The following is a 21,516-nucleotide window of genomic DNA, read 5'->3' on the forward strand; positions in this document are numbered from 1 at the left end:
TAAAACCCACCAATCAAGAAGGACATTTAAGTGATATTTATGTCAGGATGAAAGAGGATGTTTTATCTATAATGTAATGAAGAATGTCACAAAAAGGTAAATAAAGTTGGTTTCGTAAAAATTAAAACATTTCAATTTAAAGAAGAACTGAATAAAATTAAATTATAGCTTCATGTCATATTATTTCAGTTATTAAGGTATTTTTCATTATGGCATCATAAGTCCAAATAAGAGCTGACCATTTATTCATTCAAACATATTTTTGGGGTAGCCAGTAGATGCCAGGCATTGTTGTAGGTACTAGGGATACAGCAGAAAACCAAGACACTCTTGTGAAGCTTATATTCTATTAGGGGTTGACTGATTATGAATCAGTATACATTGTATTAGGTAGAGATGAGTGCTTTGGAGAAAATAAAGAAGGATACGGAGTGGAGAAAATGGTTACAGGGACTTGTCTTTTCCTATTTCCAGGATTTGGATGCTAAGGAAGAAGACATTCTGGTGAGGTGTCAGCACAGTTCTTTCTTGTCCTTGTCAGTCAGGAGACATTGTGATTAGAGAGATTCCCATACCCCACCTCCTCTGCCACCCCAGCTCAATGCATACACTCACAAATAGGTCTTTTCTTTGCCGGGTGTTCCAACTTGCTGATCAATGACTTCTTTCAAGATAACTCTGGTGGTGTTGCAAGTACATTTAAGGTGACATGTAAGATTTGCAGACACTGCACATTCCCTGAAGTTCAGAGAAGTGCTGACGTGCTGTAAGAAGAAAACAAATTGCATAAGCTTCCCAGCTGAGGGAAGAAAGTTTTTTTCTTGCTTTTTTTGGGTTTATTTGGGGCTATATGCAAAGACGAGGTCATGTTCTGGGCAATTCTTGTATCTCTATTTTCACACCTGCCCCCATATGCCTATGAGGAAATGATTTTCTTCATCTGCAGAATAAGAATGAGTGAAGTGTTTATCTCCAGGAAGAACACTAAAGCTAAAGGCTGAGCATCATGGGAACTATAGAGGAAAGTGCTTATATTAGGTGGAAGTAAGCTGGGTTGTTGACACAGAACATGGCCTTCACCAAAAATATGTTGGTATCAACAGAGACATTCTCAAATATATTGACAAAATCTTTAATCAATGCTGTTGGCATTATTTTTTTCTTGATTGGATTGAAGTGACATGGATTGGAGGATGAAAATGTTGGAAGGTGAGCCATCCTTACTGTTTCATGGAGCATTTTGCTGGGAGGGAATGATACCACCAGCTCTGTTAACTGAAAATGTAGGAGAGCTAAAATTCTTATGGCAACGTGCATGTGGTCAATGGATTACACTGATAACTTGCAATCATAGAGATATCCGCTCTTCTACTTCCCCAGGTAGCTGGTAAGTAGTGGAGGCTGCACTGATTTTTAGATTTTTTAGTATTTAGTCATTATTTTGTGTAAAAGCATGAGTACATCAATAAACATTTATACATCTCAAGATATCTTTGTTATGCTAAGGGGAATTCAGGGCACAAAGAAGCTTAGGGCTCTTGAAACTGAATGCTTAAACACCTGTATTCATTTGACATTGGCCACATTGACTAGAGAAACTTAAGGCAAAAGAAAAAATTGGCGAACGATTTTATGAGATCGAATTTGAGTCTCAGGTTCCAATTAAGTAGCACTATTCATCATTTGATTTATGTTTAAACGGAACTTGAAAACATAAAAAGGAATGTAAATGTTTGAGAAGACCTAGGGGATATAGCATTTTTAAGGTCTTAGCACCTGTGTATTCACCTATTGCATTAGGAAGAGATGTGTGTGTGTGTGTTTGTGTGTGTGTGTGTGTGTGATATCTGTAAAAGCATGTATGGCACCAGCGGGTATAAGATTCATTTAATGAATTATTCAAAAACATGTATTGAGCAATTACTATGTGCTAGACATCTTTTAGGGAGGTGGGGATATAGCAATGACCCAAACCAAGTCCCTGCTTCATTTGAGTAAGCTTAATAAGTGATAACCAAATATGCAAGGAATTGTATTATTTAATACTAGAATGAAGCATTATTAGGGGAGAAGGAATGATTGGGGGTGCTTTTTAAAAATAATAATACAGGTAAGGAGGTGATACTTGAGCAGAGGCATGAATTAAGTAAGGGAGTGAGCCATGCAGATCTTTTGGGAAAGAGCATCCCAGGAGAGGCCACAGTAAGGGAAAAACTTCGGATGGATGTTTCCTTTTCGTGATTCCAGTTTGCCTCCATCACTATGAACTTTGACACAGCATTTAAACACTTTTGAGCCTTTGCTTTATCCACTGAAAAGTAGAGATAACAGTATTTGACCTTTCCACCTACTGGGATGTGACGAAGTACAGCAATCTTTGAAGGCTGACAGGGTAGGCCAAGAGGTTATAGCACATGGAAGGCAGCAAATGGCATAAGCAGGTACTTCAGAGCAAGAAAGTCTCTAAAGCTTATTGAGAGCTAGATAACAGATATCTGTGCTAATCATAAAAATTTAAAAATGATCTCAAATTAATTAATGGATAACACCATGAAATAGTCTACCTTTGACCCACTTAAATATCTAACTAATTTCTAATTGTTCCAGATCATTTTAATGTGTGTGTAATGAGCCCTGGTTTACTTCATAGTTCTGTGACTGGGTTATGGATCTGACCACCAGGTTAATGTCTCAGAAAGGGTTATGCTGCTGAATTTTTCATATTTCTTATAGTTCACCAACACATCATCCTTCCTAGCTTGCTTGTCTTTGGGTGATCCTGGACAAAGATCCTAAGCTTTGGATGTTGGTTTGGAGAAAACTTCTTGGTTCCTTTTAAAGAGTATATCTCCTTCCTCTCCAGCCCTTGCTCTGAATTGATCCTTAAATGTTGATGCAGAAGTGTCATCTGAGGGAATCAATAAAATTATAGATCTCTGGGTCCCACCTCTTGAGCTTTTGATTCCATAGGTATATGATGACACTAGAGGAATCTACATTTTATTAAGCTCTAAGGAACACTGCCTAAAATAGCATCTGTAAAATTATGGGATAGGATTTTGCTAGAGTCCTTTCCATCTCTGGCCTTCTGGAAATCCAAGATTTTTCAAATGTCCTTTTATCATGGCCTCTGAGCTGACAATACAGATAACCTGGTTCACCCTGTTATGCAGTTTACTTTACCATCTCTGTTTTCCTCACCTTCTTTCATTCCAGTTTCCTTTGATTTGCCTCCCTTTCCTCTTTCTGTATTCTACAGGTGTAAATTAAAGGGTTATAAGAATGTACAATATATGTAGCCTTATAAGAAGTACTGTTTATTATTTTACCAACCTAAAGCTAGTCCTATAGTGAAATCATCTAGAGTTAAAATTCTCTCCTACTTTTGTAGCCTACAGATAGTCAGCATGGGGGTGTGGTTCCTTCAGTTCACGATGATGCTCCTGTGTCACCTATACGTTTTTCTGTGATACTGGAACTGGTTATCACTATGCCTTATTTCTTTCCATCTCTTAAATTGTGATGAGTCATAGACTTTTATTTCTTTGCAGATGTAGAAAATGAGTAAATCGCAAAGCCTTCTCAGTGATTGTGTTGGGTCTGCACCTCAGCACTGTTGACCTTGGGGTCTGTATCCTCTTCTGGAAAATGTAACGGCTCTTCTGGCAACACAATTTTCCATCTTCTGTCTCAGAAATACTCTAGAGCACTATTCTCTGAGTAGGTGTAGTTGTCGATATTACAAACATGCCTTCCCTTCTAATGATCTTTTGTCATCTGCCTCTAACACATCATGAGAGGACCTTCTGGGCGGTTTATTTTTATAGGAACTTGGGCTTCACATTTGGTTGGAATCTGAATGGGAAGAAGACTGGAGAGAGTGGCTTACACATGTCATATGTATTACCTTGAAGGAATCACCTTCTCTATTGTGATTTTATTGTGTTTATCGTAATTATACTTCCACAACTTCACAAGGCATTTAGACATATTTCCAGCCTCTTGCATGAGCTGAATATTGCTTTCTGTGATTTTTATGTCCCTGTTTTAAAAAACATGTGACATCAGAGTGACCATAAATTAACAGGAAAGCCAAAAGTTCTGAGAGAGGGACTGAAGGCTGGGATGGAGAGGGAGTATTTCCTTTTCTGGCTCCTTCTGTCAGTACGGCTCCCTACCCCTCACTCAAAGGTTCCAGGCTGTTTACTTGTCATCTGAAGGCAGTCGGCATTCTGCCTATGCCTGCATGGGCTTCAGCCCTGATGCACCAGACACAGGGGGAAAGGCAACAATAATATCAAAAAAGGCCGAGTGGGAGGATAGATCTGAGCACTTGGGAAGAGGAATGTTCCTATAAAACAGGGACTCTTGGCAGTAGAGCCAGTGAAAAATGATACCAATTACATAAAGCAAAATGCCACCCATCAAGCAGAACATTTTAATTCTCCCTATTCCAGGCTATTTATGACTTTTTGTCCAAGATTCAATACATGTCTGTAAAAATAAATGGAATCAACCTCATCTGTTAGGTAGAATGGAGCCTGTGCTACAGGGGAAAAAAAAGGTAAGAAAACATTACCAGCATGTTATTGGAGAATTCCAGGGGCTGGGCACAGAACTTCAAATATAATTTTGCCTTTCATGTTTTTTCCTGTTTACCTTAGTCATATGAAAAAGAGAGAGGTAACCAATTTTATGGAGACATTTAAAATATTTAAATTAATTTTACTTTCTTTGAGAAGTTTCTATTTTGATTCAATACTTATACCATCCCACCCCAAATCAATGAATGAACCAACAAACCAACAAACCAGTGAACCAACCAACCAAGCAACGGACCAGCCAAGCAACCAACCCACCCACCAACCCAGCTGTCTGTTTTCCAGGGCAACTTTTCTTTACAGTTCTGCCGGAGATGGTCCCGGACTCACAGCTGGTTTCCTGAAAGGCTGCCACAAGATGGCGACAACGTCACAGTAGAGAATGGCCAATTGCTTCTGCTGGACACTAACACAAGCGTCCTCAACTTACTGCTCATTAAAGGTCTGTGGAGTTTGTAGATTGGTGACATTATTTTATGTAATAATATCACTTGTAGGGGGGAGGGAGGAGGGAAACTTTTTGGATAAGTTCCAGAACTTGGTTGATAATTTATCCTTAGACCAAACTGAAATTTTACTATGTAAAGGAAGAAGTGGTCAGAGGGTTCAAAGTGAAAGGCCTTTCTTTGGACTCTTATAATAAGCACAGAGCTTGATTATTTTAATTTTTCAAAAACAAGAAGGTTAACAGTGTTCTCAAAGAATATGCTCCTTTATTCAAGCACTTTTTAGTCATGCTTATCCAGGACAGCCCCCACAATATAGCAAAATACCCTGAAATTGGTGAACGTTGCTGCCTTTGAAACACCCTGCCAAGAAAGCAATGTCTTCCTGCTTTTACCCTGTTGTGGTTTTGACTTCTTGGTCCCATGGAAAGTCATATAAATAGGCTTTCTTATTGCAAAACCGCCTTTATAGCTCTAGGGTTTAGGAAGTTGGAAGAGGCTGAGATTTCGAATTTCAACTCTACTACCACATCTTTAAATGGCTAAGTCAGTTATTTCACCTCTTTGTGCATTTCTTTCCTTATCTGCTAAATGAGAATAAAAATCATGGCCTACTTTAGTGGCAGAAAATAAGGAATAGTTTATCAAAGTGCCTCTGTTCATTGGCAAATGAAAATTACTTGGGAGATATGATTAGTTATGGATATCTATGAAATTCTGCACTAAAACACTGTTCTTTACGATAAATATATTTAACACACAAACATTCATTCTTATTAAAGTAAGAACATAGCTACATGAGGGGAAAAATAAAATATTTTAAAGGGGATAAACTAATGGAATTTTAATACCTGTCTCTTTTAGACTGAATCAGGATTTAGGCATTTTGTCATTCTCTATTCTGGAAGCTATTTTTTTTTTCTCTTGTATAGCAAGGAGAAGTTTTCAGTCAAACCAGTTAATTAGTGTCCTTTAGGGGATAAAATGGTCTGTCAGCTTGGGCTCTTGCCCTGTCTTTGTGTGTGTGTGTGTGTGTGTGTGTGTGTGTGTGTGTAGCTAGTGGCTATGGGAATGCCACTATAGACAGTCATCAACTACCTAAGGACCAGCAATGACACAGGAAAATTACAGACCTAAAACCTCATTTCAGAGAAAAGATACTCTTGGCAGGCCTTTAACCAGGGCTTTCTCCATATGAATCAAATTCTGCAGGAGGATGGGCTCCCCTTCAGGCATTCAAAGGTCTTGGGCTTATATTGCTACTACCATTTGGGAGAAGTTTCCCAGCTGAAAGTCTTGGATTACTAAATCTCTGGATGTACTGTTACTTCCAGGTAAATAGTGTTGACAGGACCAGAGGCTGAAAATGGAGAAGAGGCATCAGAAGGAGAGAAAAGTGTAGGAGAAAGGCAGGATAAGTATAACATTCATTTGACTTCCCACTCTTAAAGATTTAAATATGTGAGCAATCCCAATACTTGCCCCAACCTGTCACCTTCCCATAGTGTTTTTTCTTAGTATTTCTGGTTTAGGCAATATTTCATTCTCATATTATTTAGATAAGTGAGTTTGGTTTGGAAGGACAAACCCTCATCCTGTGGAGAGGGAGAGTAAGTCATCTGAAGGATCTCCTTTCTCTTGGGGAGGAAGAGTAGGTAGGATGTAAGGCTAAGTAGTAGATTTTGGTTTCTACACAAATAAGATGCAGGAATTGTTGGCAAAAAACAGAGCTGCCTACAGTGAAACTCAGGTTTTTATCATCGAGATATAGGTCATAACTTCTAGAAAGAATGAGAACAGGGCAAGGACACACATGAAATTTTGTTCAACAGATAATTTGTGAATCCTTATTGAGTGGCCTAGGATTGTTATGTGAAATACAAGAAAAAAAAAAGAATAATAATACTTAATGGCAGTAACATATAATATTACCAAAGAAAAAATAATTAGAAAGTAAATATGAAAGACTAAAACTTCTGGTTCTAAAACAAGTGATGCTGGCAGTGAGGCCGAATGTATAGTGGGGTAATCTGGGTGTCAATTATGTAAGATTAGAGTTGGAGAGTGGAGAGGAGGTGAAGGGCAGATCATTTATGTCTGAGACATATTGCGATCACATAGATATTAACATATACACAAATCAAAGTTTGAGGAAATTCTCCATCTCACTTGTTGGAATTGTATACGTCCAGTGGCTCAGACCAAAAACCATGGAGGCATCCAAGACTTCTTTCTTTCTTTCACCTCCTATGACTATCCCATCAGTGAACCCTGTTGGCTGGATCTCCAACATGTGTCCCATGTAGCAACACTTCATTGGAACTAACCTAGTCTTAACTACCATATTTTTGGCCTAGACCATCTTAAATTGCTCCTTATTTGGTTCCCATGTTTCTGATTCCTTATTTTCGTTAGTAGCAAAACCCTAATTTAATTGGTGGCAACAATGTACTCAGCTGAAATGCTCTGTTTCCTGAACACTTTCGTAGCTAGACAAAGCCATGTGGCTAAGGGCTTACCATGAGATGGAAGAAGTATCCTGCAGAACATCTGAGAAATTTCCAAAAGTAGAGATGACCCAGTAGGAAGTACACCCTATTTTCCCTTCCTTCTTTCTCTTTCCTACTTGCTGGTATGTAAATGTGATAGCAACATTTTCAGCCTCTATTTTGGACCATGATGCTACTTGTTAGTTAGAATGGAAAAGCAGAAGAATAGGAAAAAACCAGGACCCTGATGACTCTGGAGTTTCCATGGTAAGGCATTCAACCACCCTCCTTTGAAATTACTTTTTGTGATAGGAAAACAAGGCTTCATGGGTTTAAGTCATTGATATTTGACTTTTATGCTATATGGTAAAGTAAACCACCAGCAGTTTATAGTCAATTTCCTTTAAAAATTTAAGTCAGATCTTATTACTTCTCTACTCAAAACCTCCAGTGGAATCTCAACTCACTGGGAATCAAATCAAAAGTCCTTACTATTATTTAACCTCTGATCCCTTTGTTGACCTCGTCTTCCTCATTCACTCTGCTCTAGTTCTTCTATGAATATACCTGCCTCAGGACCTTTGCCCATAATGTCTATGGCCTGGAATGCTCTTCTTCCACATTTATGTGGCTGGCTCACCTATTTCATTTGCTCTTTGAGAATATATCAACTAATCTCGGAGGACTTGCTAGCCATCATTTCTAAAATTACAGCTATCCCCCAGGACTCTTTATCCTTTGATGTTGCTTTACTTTTCTTCATAGTACTTATCATCACATGGTATATTATCAATTTACTTGCTTATTTATTTATTTATTTATTTTTGAGAAGGAGTCTTGCTCTGTCGCCCAGGCTGAAATGCAGTGGCGCGATCTCGGCTCACTGCAAGCTCCGCCTCCCAGGTTCACGCCATTCTCCTGGCTCAGTCTCCGGAGTAGCCGAGACTATAGGCGCCCGCCACCACGCCCGGCTAATTTTTTGTATTTTTTTAGTAGAGACGGGGTTTCACCGTGTTAGCCAGGATGGTCTCGATCTCCTGACCTCCTGATCTGCCTGTCTCGGCCTCCCAAAGTGCTGGGATTACAGGCTTGAGCCACCGCGCCCCGCCTTACTTGCATATTTATAGTCTGTCTCCTCTACTAGAACAAAAAAGGCAAAGGATTTCATCAATATATTTACTGTTGTCTCTTCAGGGTCTAGAACATTGCCTGATGCATGACGAAGTCTCAAAAATTATGTGATGATTGTAGAAAGAATGGACAAGTAAATGATCCTGGGTGAAATTTAAGAAGTATATATTTTAAACCCTTGTTCTCTTAAATACCACTTTTCCCAACTAATTTACTTTCACTGTCCTTAGTTCTCAATGATTACACACACACACACACACGTATGTTTGTATAAGTACACACATATACACTTATATATTCACATATACATATATACATGCACAGTATGTACATACACACACCTGTCTCTATATATGCATATTATGATGAATTATTAGGAATATAAAATCTGTTGGTAAGTTATATTTCTGTTTCTAAAAGGCATTTGACCAAAGTCTTCACTGGTGAAGAACTACAACTCTCAAATATCTGGTCAATGTAACATAGCTGTAAACCTCTTTTAATGTCTTCCCTTGGTCTATAATATGTGTGAAAGTACTTGAAAGATAATAAAGAGCTCTTCAAATATAAGATTGAATAATCATAATCATCATCATCATCAACAACAACAACAACAACAGCAACTCGCTCTCCAAATATCTGTTACTATCTTTTTCATATACATTCACAGTGTCAGAAAAATAGCTGAGTGAAATTTTCTTTAGTTTTTCTGATACCATCTGCAGGCTTAGATAAAGCCTGAGAAATTTCAAGCCAAAAAATAATTTCTTCAAAAGATTTTAACCAACAAAATATGAAATTATAGTGGAAGTACTTTCTCAGCCATTTCTATATTACAAAGAATACATTCTACATGAAGTATATATATTGAAAGGATTACTGTTAAGTAACAGTGAAACTAGATCACCTAAGAACTGCATTTGGAACTGCTTTATGAAGGTATTACATCCTCTATATTATTTTTCTATTCATGGAAACCAGCATCCTGATATGTAGAAGACGAGTCTCATACAACAGGAAAACCAACACTTTATCGACCCTCAAGTGTCTTAAACTCTCTGCGCCTTACTCATATTTTCATCTATAAAATAGAATTGACATTTTTTCCTTACACATATGACTTACATAGTAGAAGGGAGGATCATAAATGTTTGGGGGGCAATTGAGAAATGGCCCGAATGTTTTGTGTCATAATTTGTGCTGACTCCCAAACTTAAAAAAATAGATTCTTTTGTGACCATGATAAGCGCTTCAGCTGCATTTATTATTTCACTTTAATTAGAAAAAGATCCAGAACTTTTGTCTACTTACTATCTCTACTACTTCCCTCCTTCGTGCCCTCCCTCCCTTTTTTAAAAAAAAAAAAAATATTTTTAGGGGTACCGTTAAACACAAAAGAGAATTAACCCAATCAATTAATACTAATGAGCTGGGATGGAAATAGGCATATTGCCTTGATTTAGTTAATTATATTTTCATTCTTTTATGTTAAGATGCCCAACGGCCATAGGCATTGCTGAATTAAAATTTATTATTTTTATTCCAAGTAATTATGATGAGCCATAATCACAAAGAAGGAACGTTACCCTCTTGTCAGAGCATTCTGCATCCCGGGCAAGGATCTTGGGTTATGGTCTGTAGTTGGGGAAACATTCGTATTTCCTGAATGAAGCAATGAATCTCTTTCTGATCTGGTCATCAAGCAGCTTGATGTGAAGTAGTGTAACGATAATGATTAATGAAAGGGTCAATTAGGGGAGAATGAACTCTCTCCTTGGTGTTGAGCTGTTAGGTTTAGGTACTCTTATCACACACACAACACAAAAGAAGGTAACTATGTGAAGTGATTGATATGCTAATTTGTTTGACTGTAGTAATTACTTCATTATATATAATACATATTTATTCATACACATACACACATGAAAACATCCTGTTGTTTGCCTTAAATATATACAATAAAAAAGGAAGGCAGTCTGTAGTTTCTTACTACTCACAATGCTTGTGTCTGAGCAGAAACTTGTTTCCAGTCTCTGTTGCTGCTTAATAGCACACTGGTTTCCTTTAATGTGATTTTCTATTTTTTGGTCTACTGGTGTATACTAAAGCAGTTAAATGCTTGGCAGTATTTCTAGCCACAAGGAACTGAGTCTGAATCTGGGCTCCACTGCTTCTCTGCTCTGTGACCTTGGGCAAGTTGCAGACCTTCTGTAAGTCTCAGGTTTTTCCTTACTAAGCTGATACCTGGTTATAATGATAATAATAGTAACAATGAGAGCAAGCATTTATCATTGTTGCATGGCAATATCACAATGTATTGCCTGTCTCCTATGTATGTTTTGAGTATTAAATGAGGGAATATTTGTAAAGCCATTAGCACACAGCCTGGTCCAGAGTAAGAACTCAATTAATGTTAGTTTTTGTTACTTTTGGACTGTCAGAGATAACAGGAGATATGGCTGAATATCAGGCTTAAAATACAATTTTATTTACAGATAGCGACTGCTTCTATATACAAAGCAAACTGGATTACTGAAAGAATTAGCTGGGTAATAAAGACCTTGGATTGCTTTTGCTTCTGTTATCTTCAGAATGCATATTGAAGTGTTTTTCCTTCTATTGCGAGGGAGGGACGGATGGAGAAGTGGATCCATTTGCTTGCCTGCATTCTCCTTGTTACTTTGACTTCACAGAAACATGTTTTTCTGGTGTAGCTTAGAACATGATCTCATTTTCTCTCAACTGTTTTTTTAGTCCACAATTTTGAGGACATTCAGATCTTTTTGAGTCCGTTGCATCTGGGGTTTCTATGGCATGGAAATGCATATTCTTGGTTTATTGAGGTAAAGCATCTTCTTCTGACTCACTGTCAGGTTCAGTGTAGAATTCCTTCATCCTTGACAAGCATTTGAGGATTTCAGAGTGAGGTTTTAAATGATGAACCTAGCACAGCTTTTTTTTTTTTTTTTGTTGTTGTTGTTGTTTGTTTGTTTTTTGTTTTTGTTTTTAAATCCCAGGGATTGTATACTTGGTTGCTTCTAGTTAGCACTAAGCCAGCCTCAGATTCAGTAGATGCATGCTTCAGATAATGCTTTCCAATGCAGTTATCTAGAAATGCTGTGACACAGAACTTTCCTGAGCCGTTACTTGTGATCTCTTTGTGCATCAGGTCTGTGTGAGTCACTTGGCATTTTACCCTATGCCTATAGTTTCAAGACTTCATAGCTACCAGTTAAGATAAAAAAAATCTGAAGGCGGGCATAAAAATATGATAAAAACATGATATTCAACAATAATTTATTTATTTTTTCTCTAACTGTAGAATATCTTGGTCAACATGAGAGGGTTTTGTGGGCTGGTAACGTTGTGAATTGGTAAATTCAAAATAATTTATCTGCAAGTTGGTTGTAAAAGATGGACTGAATTGCCCTCTTTTGTAGTCAAAACATAGTTACCCTTCAAGCCAGAAGATAGGATGCTTATGTGCAGACAGTACAACAAGGTTGATTCATTGCAGTTTGGTCAGCAAACTGGAGCCTGATTTCAATTTTGAGTCAGTCACACACTCTTTTATGGTTTTGGGTAAGGCTCTGGTCCTCAAATCAATGTACAAAATGGAAATAACGGTGATTCCCTTCCCTGTGTAGGGAGAAAATGTCTTGTATCAACCCCTGCTGTATGTTAGTATTGTTTGTGTGTGCAGCTCAGTGGAGGAAGAGCTGTATAGGAATGAGTAAAGTTTCTTCCTCTATTTGGCAGGCATAGTACCCTCTAAGGGGCTGGTCTGTGCCATTATCCAGAAGGGAAGCCTGATGAAGAAGTTAGCATCAGAACTAGCCCGAGTTTTTTTGAAGTCTAATCTTAACTCTTGGGTGTCTTCATGTGCTGGGCTTTTCTTGGTGACAAGTAGGTGTTACTTATTTTATGGGAGGGCTTTGCTGATATTCAAAGCTAAGTGGGTTACTGACAGAATTTTTAATTGCTTAACAACTTGAATTACTTTTATATTAATTCTTTACAAATAGAATGTCAAGGTGTATTTTTTCTTCCCTCTACCTTTTTGAAGGCTTATAAAGGTCTAGGCTGTAAACTGAAGAAAGGAAGAGCCAGATCTGTTTTTGCTCACCTTTGTATTGTATTGCCAGCACCATTTTATCTCTAGGCATGAAACAGGTACTCAAATAATTGCTGAATGAATAATAATAAATGAGTTTCTGACCTGAAGAGGCAGATTCATGTTTGTTGAGAATTTCTCTATAATCAGAGTCCTTCCTGGTACCCTCAAATGTTAGTGGATTAGTCCAGACAGTGACCAGTTTTATTTACTATTTGTGTATCAGGAGATCAGAGACAAAGCCTTTTTAATGTGGGGGACACTTAGCTCTGAGACCCCTTATTTTTCCAATCAGACAATGGCTTACATTATTTACTCCAGAGAACAGTCCCAGACACACTTGATTAGCCTTAAATGAAAGATAAGCCATTGCTATGAGAAAGGACATGCTTTCAATAGATGGGCAGACAGACAGAAACATAGATATTGAACAATTTACAGTTTTATGTCTTGACAACTTGGGTATTGTAACATGAAAAATGCTACTGAAAGGGACCAGTCCCTTCCTAGCACAGAAGCTATAATATTTTCAGTAATGAAAGATAAATGTTTCAAGCTTCCTTACTTAAAACCTTTCATTGGCTTTCCATTAGCCTGTAAGTTCAAGTCCAAACTTAATATGGCTTACAGGGTCATGCAGGACTTGGTCTGTCTTTACCTCTCCATCTCATTTGTTCATTAATGATCCCTATATCCTATTCATCCAGACTGGAAGTGGAGCTAGAAATCTGAAGTACTTTTGTATTTGGGATTCTTGTGTAGATAAAAATATGTTGGAGACTGAGCATTTCATTATTATAGTTTCTATACAATATTCCTGGGGTCAGGTAAAGGTAGGAAGTATTGTATTCTCATTTTTAAAAATTAATAAATACTATAAGAAAAATATTGTTAGCTTTTATTTCGAATACAATTATGCTATAGCCAAATCATTTTTATAGTATTCAGAGAATAATTATATTTGGAATCTTTTGAAAAAACAGCTTGCTTAGAGAAGTGTATCAAATTGCAGGCTGGTCAAAAATGGGATTGGGTCAGTGCTAATTGAACTTTGATAAAGAGAAAGGGAAGATTATCTGAATGAACTTAGTAGCTAGGGGGATTTTTACATGCTTGGTACAGACCTTGGGAAAAAGATGATTTTTTTTTGTCTTTTCTATTTCTCCTTAGAAATGGCTTTCTTCCTGAGATTTTAAGTGACTTTTTAGAAAGCCATGGAACAGCCGAAGGCCTTGAGTACTTAAATGCCAGCAGCTTTGTTGATAAAATAAGTAATGGTTTTCTGGAGGTAGAAAGGAAATCAAAGTTTAGTTAGGTAGTAATTGATAACAGTAGCTATAATAACAAAGCCATTTACTTATATCTTAGTGTTTGAGTTCCTTTTAATATTTCTGTATAGTTTGTCTTCCACAGATATGTTTACACTTTATAATTAGTACAGAGTTAATACAGTTATAAGGTTACCTTAATGAGTTTCATATTTTGTAGAAAAAGTGAAGAGCTGAGTCATAGTCTTTATATTCTCTTATAGTTCTCTCTAAAGTGGGACAATTCACTAAAACCAGCACATTTCCATTTACCTGCAGGAGCAATTCAACTTCACCGTGACCTTCAGGAACTGGAGACTCTATTTTACATTTTTATTTCAGTACCTAGCAGAGGGGCTGGAAACTAGTGGTAAATGTTGGTTGAGTGACTAAGGGAATTATTCTTTAATTCCAGGCTTGTATTTTCTCAGCCTGTTTTAGATGATAGCAGACATCACCAGCCTATGGACACCTAGAACAACCACTTAATTTACCGATAGTAATGATTCTCAAAGTGTGGCCCCCAATCGGCAGCATTGGCATCACCTGGTAACTTATACAAACTACAAATTTGGGTGCTCTACAGTAAACCTATTCTGGGAATGAGGCCCATTAGTCTGTGTTTTAAGACATCCAGATGATTCTGACTCATGTTCAAGTTTGAGAACTACTAGCCTAAAACAATACAAGGAACCCTATAGAATTGTCAGGACTAGAAGCCAATTAGCCTGGACCAACTACTCATTTCCCAAATGCTATGAGACCTTTAGTAAAGAACAGTGGAAACTTGGCTGGCCACATTGAATGGGCTTATCTTGAGCATAGCATTTTTAGTTGGATGCACGGGTCTCTACCCTGCCAGGGAAATCTGAGTTGGTGAAAATGGTTTCTCTCAACTGCTATTGTTTGCGGCTCTGAGTCAGTGATTTTATTTCATATATATATATATTTCTCTATATTGCCCATTTGACTGCAGTACCAGGCTAATTAAAGAATTAGTATGTGGCATCCATTCTGGGGAGGTGTCTGATTCTTTTCCTGCATCCTGTGAACATTTTTGCAAACACTTTCTAGTTCATATTTTCTTTTTTTAATCAGGCAGAGACATTACAATTAAAATACCGTTAAAGTGATTCTGGCAAGTATTGCAATAAGCATGTTTTTTAATTAAAGGAAGAACAGGGGGATGCATAAGCAGTATCAGCTAAAGGGGAAAATTTCTTCTGATATCTATTTTAATTGAAATTTTGAAAAACGGGAAAAACAGCAGCAGCAGCAGCAGCCTCTGCTTCTCTGTGTGTGTGGCTCCATCCCAGGTTGCTAGGTTTAGGTATTCTGTGCTTGATTAATTAGTAGCCAGCCAGAGAGTCCATTCCCTTTGCCCCCAATCCTTAAAGCCTGATTTATGCCTCACATCCCCCATGAATATGTGAGGGCTCAGGCATCTATTTCCTGAGCTGCTTGTGGATAGGATTATGGAGCGTGGACTAAGCTCTTGGGGGCTCTCGTTTGCCAGCCAAATTGATTTTCCGCCTCTCTGGCCGGGGACAAGCCCACCTCGAAGGCTTCCCAGGCTCTGCTCCAGTGGATCAGGCACAAGTCTAATCCGGATCTTGCCAACAAAGGAAGCTGTGTGCATCCCTGTCACAATGCAGGTTTCTTTGAGCTGTGGATGCCTTCTCTAAATGCCCCCTTTTCCTCCTCTTTCTCACCTTCTCCCAGCTCCTGCTTCCAGAGCAGCACACTGCAGTAAGGTACAGGGATATCTCCCAACTCAGCCCAGATCACTCAGCCAGCTCTCCTTACCCAGGCAGAGCAGGATTTGTCTATCTTGAATTGATGATTGTCTATAATTCTCCAGGGAAAGGGAATTCCACAGGCTTCCTCAACTATCCATTTGACTATTTAATAATTGAAAGGTAAGAAGATATAGACTGCTAAATTTTTTTAAGAAAAAATGGTGAATTGGGGGTTAATCAATTCAGGCAAGTAAATTAGATAGTTTACATCTAAAAATTTAGATAGTTTAAGCTTTAAGTAAATGAATTATCTAACTTGGTGATACAGATTAATCTAATGAATTGGGGTTCTCAGATCCCTCCCTGGTCTTGCCTCCATTTACCTCTCATTTTTCCTCTGTTTAAAAATAGAATCACTCTCCCTGGGTTTATTTTATCACCTGACATTCACATCCGAACCTAGTACATGCTGGCTGTGCACTCTTTCTCTCTTGATCTTCCTAAAAATAGCATTAAGGTTTTGACACACTCATCTGCCTCATTAACGGTTCTTAAGGCTCTTCCCTGAGTCTGTGTCTCTACAACCTTCTGATCCTTCTAATTCACCTTTCTTTGATCCACTCTCACAAATCTTGCTACTTCCTTTTCTTATTCTAGCCTTTAAATGTTGATGGTTGACAGTTGTTTCCCTACCTTTACCCACCTTATCTTTCTTCTGTTCTTACACTACATGTCCTCCCTGGGAGACCTCATTTACTTTGATAATTTCAACTCCTCGTTATTCAACAAGTATTGAGTGATCACTTACTGCATTTCCCATGTGCCAGCACTGTTCCAGGCACAGGGACTATGGCTGTGAACAAAGCAGGCCAAAATCTTGCTCTCACGGTGTTTACTTCTAGAAGGAAAATGGTCAATAAACAAAATAAGCAAATTATAGTTTTTGTTAAATTTGCTTAGTACCATGGAGAAAAATGCAGCAGGAGAGGTGGATAGGGAATACACATTGGAGATGGTGGTTAGGGATATTGGCACACAGCGAGAGCAAAGGTTGTGAGGCAAGGGAGCAAAAAGGAATATTGGAACAAGGGGGAGAACAGAGGCAGATCGGGCCAGAGAGAACCAGTCCTGTAGGGTTTGATAGGCTTTGACTCTAAGTATGATGGGAGCCATTGAAGATTTTTGGCAGAGAGGTAACATGATATGGTTTACATGAAAAGAAGCAATGGCAACACTGAGTGTTGTTTTGAGAATTGATCCTGAGGTAGAGGATAAGGGCAGAAACAGGGAGCTGAGATAAGATGCTGTTACAATAATCCATGGGTGAGATGAGAATGAATTCGACCCCAGAAGTAGATGTGGAGGTGGCAAGTGGTTGTGTTATAGGGGACGTTTTGAAGGTGGAATGCATAAAATTTCCTGAAGTATTGATTATGGAGTGAGAGACAGTGAAAGTTAACTCAATGGTTTTCAGACTTAGCAGTTGCAAGGATGAAGTTACCATTCACGGAATGGGAAGGATTGAGGGAAGATCTGTGGGGCAAGACAAGGAAAGGAGTTCATGGATACTCATAGTTGAGAAACTATAAGACATCCAAGTAGAGATGTTGAGTAGGCAGTTGGGTATGTGAATCTTGAGCTGAGGGCACAGGCTTGGAGATATAAATTTGGGAGTCATTGACAATTAGCATGCGATGGTGTTTAAAACCTTAAGACAAGAGGGGACAACTGGCATGGTCTACCGAGACTGAGAAGAAAAGAGTTTAGAGGGCTGAGGCTTGGGGCCCACCAAGTGGCAGTGGTTGGGATGATCAAGAGAAATCAGGCAGGAGAGGCTGAGAAGGGGATGCCTAAGAAGTAAGAGGAAAACCAGGTGGGTTTATACCTAACCTACTTAATTAGAAAAGTTCCATGTGCTCACTGTCATTGAGTCAATAGGGAGCTTTCTTAGGATTTGCTAAAAATGAAGACATGAAAATAGATACCAGGTGAAGGAAAGACAAAAGTTCTAAATACAAGAATTTATTCTTCTGTTCTTTTATGAGTTACTAGCACTTTTGCATTTTATGAGGTTTTCTTTAGAGATTCAATACAATGTATAGAATATAGCACATGATGAAAATCTGATAGAAGGATAGAAACATTGGATTTTTCAAATAGAGATGAGAAAATGAAAGAAAGAAAAACAAAGAGGCTGGGCAAGTGAGGAGAGGGATTTTAGGAAAGGGGTGACCCAAGTGTGTCAAATGCTGCTGGTCACTCAGGAGGGGTGAGGACTGAGCACTGAGCCTTAGATTCACCAATGTGGTTGCCATCCGTGGCCTTGACAGGAGCAGTTTTGCAGGTTCATCAGGTAAAGGCCTGACCAGAGAGAGTTCAAAGGACAGTCATGAAAAAGAGTTGAAGATAGTAGGTATAGCCACTCTTTTGAAGACTAGTATTGTATGGTAAAATATTTATACTTTAATTTTTTGGTGTAAGGGGGAAAATAGAATTGTGTATTTGTTTTCTTAAAAAAAACCAACAAATTATTTTGTGGTTATTATAGAGGATGACTAATTGTTGGGTTAGCCAAAAGCAGATTTTGATGTACTTTGCAAACATTAGCTAGCTGCTAAAAGTCTCTTTTACTTCCCTTTAAAAGAAACAAAAGAGGTGTTTAATGGAAAGAGGTGATTACATGTAAAAAGTTGTGTTCATTTATTTATTTTAGAGGGAAGTAGCAATAATGATGGTTGATTGATTTTTGTAAAATTACCCAAGGTTACTTGTGGGACATAGTCAGCTTTCATGAAAGTCATAACAAGCAATTTAAGGGTTACAGCCAAAGGCTGATTTCAGCCCTGCTCTTTATTTCAGCATTTAGAAATGGGGTCAAGCTCTATAAAGTATAGAATAAAGTCCTCCCACAGCCCTCCCATACTCAAGTGACTATCCTTTAAAGCAGCCCACTGTATATTTATTTTAAACTAATAAAGTGTGAAGATGAAAATCTTGGTGCCTTGGCACAGGGATAGATTAAGTATAAACTTTATCTTCTTTCACACAAAGAAGGTTTCATTTGTTTATCTAATTATTTCAGGCAAAAATAGCTGAATTCTTCATCAAATTTCTTCTAAATGTACCTAGATTTTCTTATATTTGCCACTAAGAAAGTGGGGTGGGGATGCTTTTTAGCAGAAGTTAACGATGTTCATATTAATTAATTAGTCCTGTTTATAACACTCCTGACAACACAAATAATTCATTTTCTTTGGGATGAGTTTTTCTCCCTTCATTAGCATCATTATTAGTTCCTGTCAGTAAATGATGTTTCAAAATTTCTTCCAATTTGTTGCAGTGTATTTAATATTTTGCTTCATGGTAAGAGGGACAAAGACCAGGTTTATATATTTACCCACTAATCCTTGTAATCTGTTTCAAATCCTTTTTGGAATAAGATGAGGTATATCTTCATTAACAAAATTAAAATAAATAATCTATAAACAAGCCATAGGCAAACTTCCTTAGGTTCACACATGTTTTTCCTTAAATGCAACTATGAGAACAACCCTAATTAATTGAGAGCTACTGGGGAAGTTTTGTGGAAATGGATAGGATCTGAGCCTTTTGGTTGGGTGGTCCTGGGTTCTAATGCTTGGTTCTGTCTGTTCTGGGCTGGAAAGGTATGAATACCTCTTAGCCACATTCTGCTCTGTGAAATAAAGAATGTGATCTTGATCTCACAGACTAGTTTTGAAGGTCATTTCAGACAATATATCTACAGATTTTGGCACATGGTAGGTGCTGAATAAATTTTAGCTTCCTTGTTTTCCCTGTAGTCTTATTCTAATTCCTGACTGTGCATCTCCTATCTTGCTCAAGAGAAAATTTAGTGATTACTGCAGCACAGACAGGGTCAGGAAAACATGAGCCTTCTGCCTCCATTAGTGTCCCATGCACATTTGACTGTATTCATAAAGATGTAGACGTCAAGTGTTCTAGAGTTGAAAGGAACCCATGATTCTGCCTTCCACTTTGCGGATGAAACCACAGACCATTGATAGGCACTGAGTAGGAGAGATTTGGGACCTGAGTAATCTGAGGCCCAGCAATTGTAGGGGACTTACTGAGGCTCATTCAGAGGTCAACAGCAGACTCAGAACAGGAACCTTGATTTTGTTCCCTGCCTTCACCACTTGCTCATCAAGGTCAGTTTAGATTTCCTGACTATTCACAATGTGGGAGTTCTGTCATGCAAATCCATGTTCTACCAGTTGAATATAATTATTTAGGACATTAATGACATGTGGCTGTGAGGGAAAAATTTTAGTTAACATAAAATTTGATCTGTAGCACAGGTCACATTTCTTCCCTCTTGTTCACGGTGGGATCCATGATTATTACTGCATTTCTATGTAATGACAATGAAAGGAAAAGCGTCAAAATTGTTGGGGAATCTTTTGGAAGTCTGGTAAGGAGTATGGTACTGCTCTGGCATGGAGCCTGTAGACTGACCTTGCTGCTTTACCTTAGAGTATGAAATATTATATATGACAAAATATTTCAAAAGGACCAGTAACAGAGAGATGTTGGATGCAGATGGTCTAGCAGTGCTCAAGCAGTAGGGTACTTATAGAAATTGAGCAGGTTGTAGATCTAATCACCTGGTGAGTTCTTCCTGCCAGTTGCACAGACAAAATCAATTTGGCAAGACCATGGCATTGCAGTAAAGAAAGCATTTAATTGATGCAAGGCCATCCACACCATTTGGGGGATGGAGTTATTACCCAAATCAGTCTCCCTGGAGGCTCAGAGGTTAGGGGTTTTCAAGGATAGTTTGTTGGGCAGGGGACTAAGGTATGGGGAATATTGATTTGTTGGGGATGAAATCATAGGGGTATGGAAAACAGTCCTTGTGTACTGAGTCTGTCTTTAGGTAGGGGCCACAGGACTGGTTGAGGCTTGGGTCATGAATCTGAGTGAAGTCAGCTGGTGGTCAGAAATACAAAAGTCTAAAAAAAAAAATCTCGAAAGACCAATCTTAGTTTCTACAATAGTGATGTTATCTGTTGCAGTAATTGGAAAAGTTGCAAATCTTGTGACCTCTCGAACAATGGCTGGTAATCATTTAAATATGCTAAACATCTTAGCAGAATTTTGGCCCGTCTTATAATCCTAGCCTTGTGGACTTTCATTAGTTTTACAAAGGTAGTTTAATTTTGGGAAGGTTTATTATCATCCTTGTTTAAGGTTAGACTATAAACTAAATTCCTCCCATAGTTAGTTTGGCCTACACCTAGGAATGAGCGAAGCCAGCCAGCCTGTGAGGCTAGGAGCAAGATGGAATAAGCCAGGTTAGATTTTTCTCACTGTCAGAATCTTTGCAAGGATGGTTTCATAGCAATAATGGAGGAAGTGAAGATGGTGAGTGTGATGATAGCCACAGAGACCATTGCATTGAATAGATGTCAGACTTCAGACCAGGAATCTATAAGAATTATTTCAATAAATCTCACCTTAATCTTCTGAGGGTAAAATTCTTACCATGCCCATTTTCCAGATGGAGAAACTGGATACCTAGGTGGGGTGTGTTGTTCTAAAGAAAGGCCCTTGAAGAGTTCTGGTCCAAGTATACATCCCGTGACTGTTACTGATGGCATAGAATTGAAGAAAAGAAGGCTTGAGGAAGAGAGCTGAGGAAAGCTGA

The 21,516-nt window shown here is 38.2% G+C and overlaps 1 protein-coding gene across 1 annotated transcript in view; it reads left to right on the forward strand.

Moving 5' to 3' along the window:
- PKHD1 (PKHD1 ciliary IPT domain containing fibrocystin/polyductin) overlaps positions 1–21,516 on the forward strand; it is a 467,968-nt gene that overhangs the window by 128,416 nt on the left and 318,036 nt on the right. Inside the window, 1 exon segment of the mRNA XM_010364246.2 lies at positions 4,887–5,043. Coding sequence (XP_010362548.2) covers positions 4,887–5,043 — 157 coding nt within the window.

Source organism: Rhinopithecus roxellana, chromosome 4, assembly GCF_007565055.1.
Source record: "Rhinopithecus roxellana isolate Shanxi Qingling chromosome 4, ASM756505v1, whole genome shotgun sequence".
NCBI classification, from domain to species: domain Eukaryota; kingdom Metazoa; phylum Chordata; class Mammalia; order Primates; family Cercopithecidae; genus Rhinopithecus; species Rhinopithecus roxellana.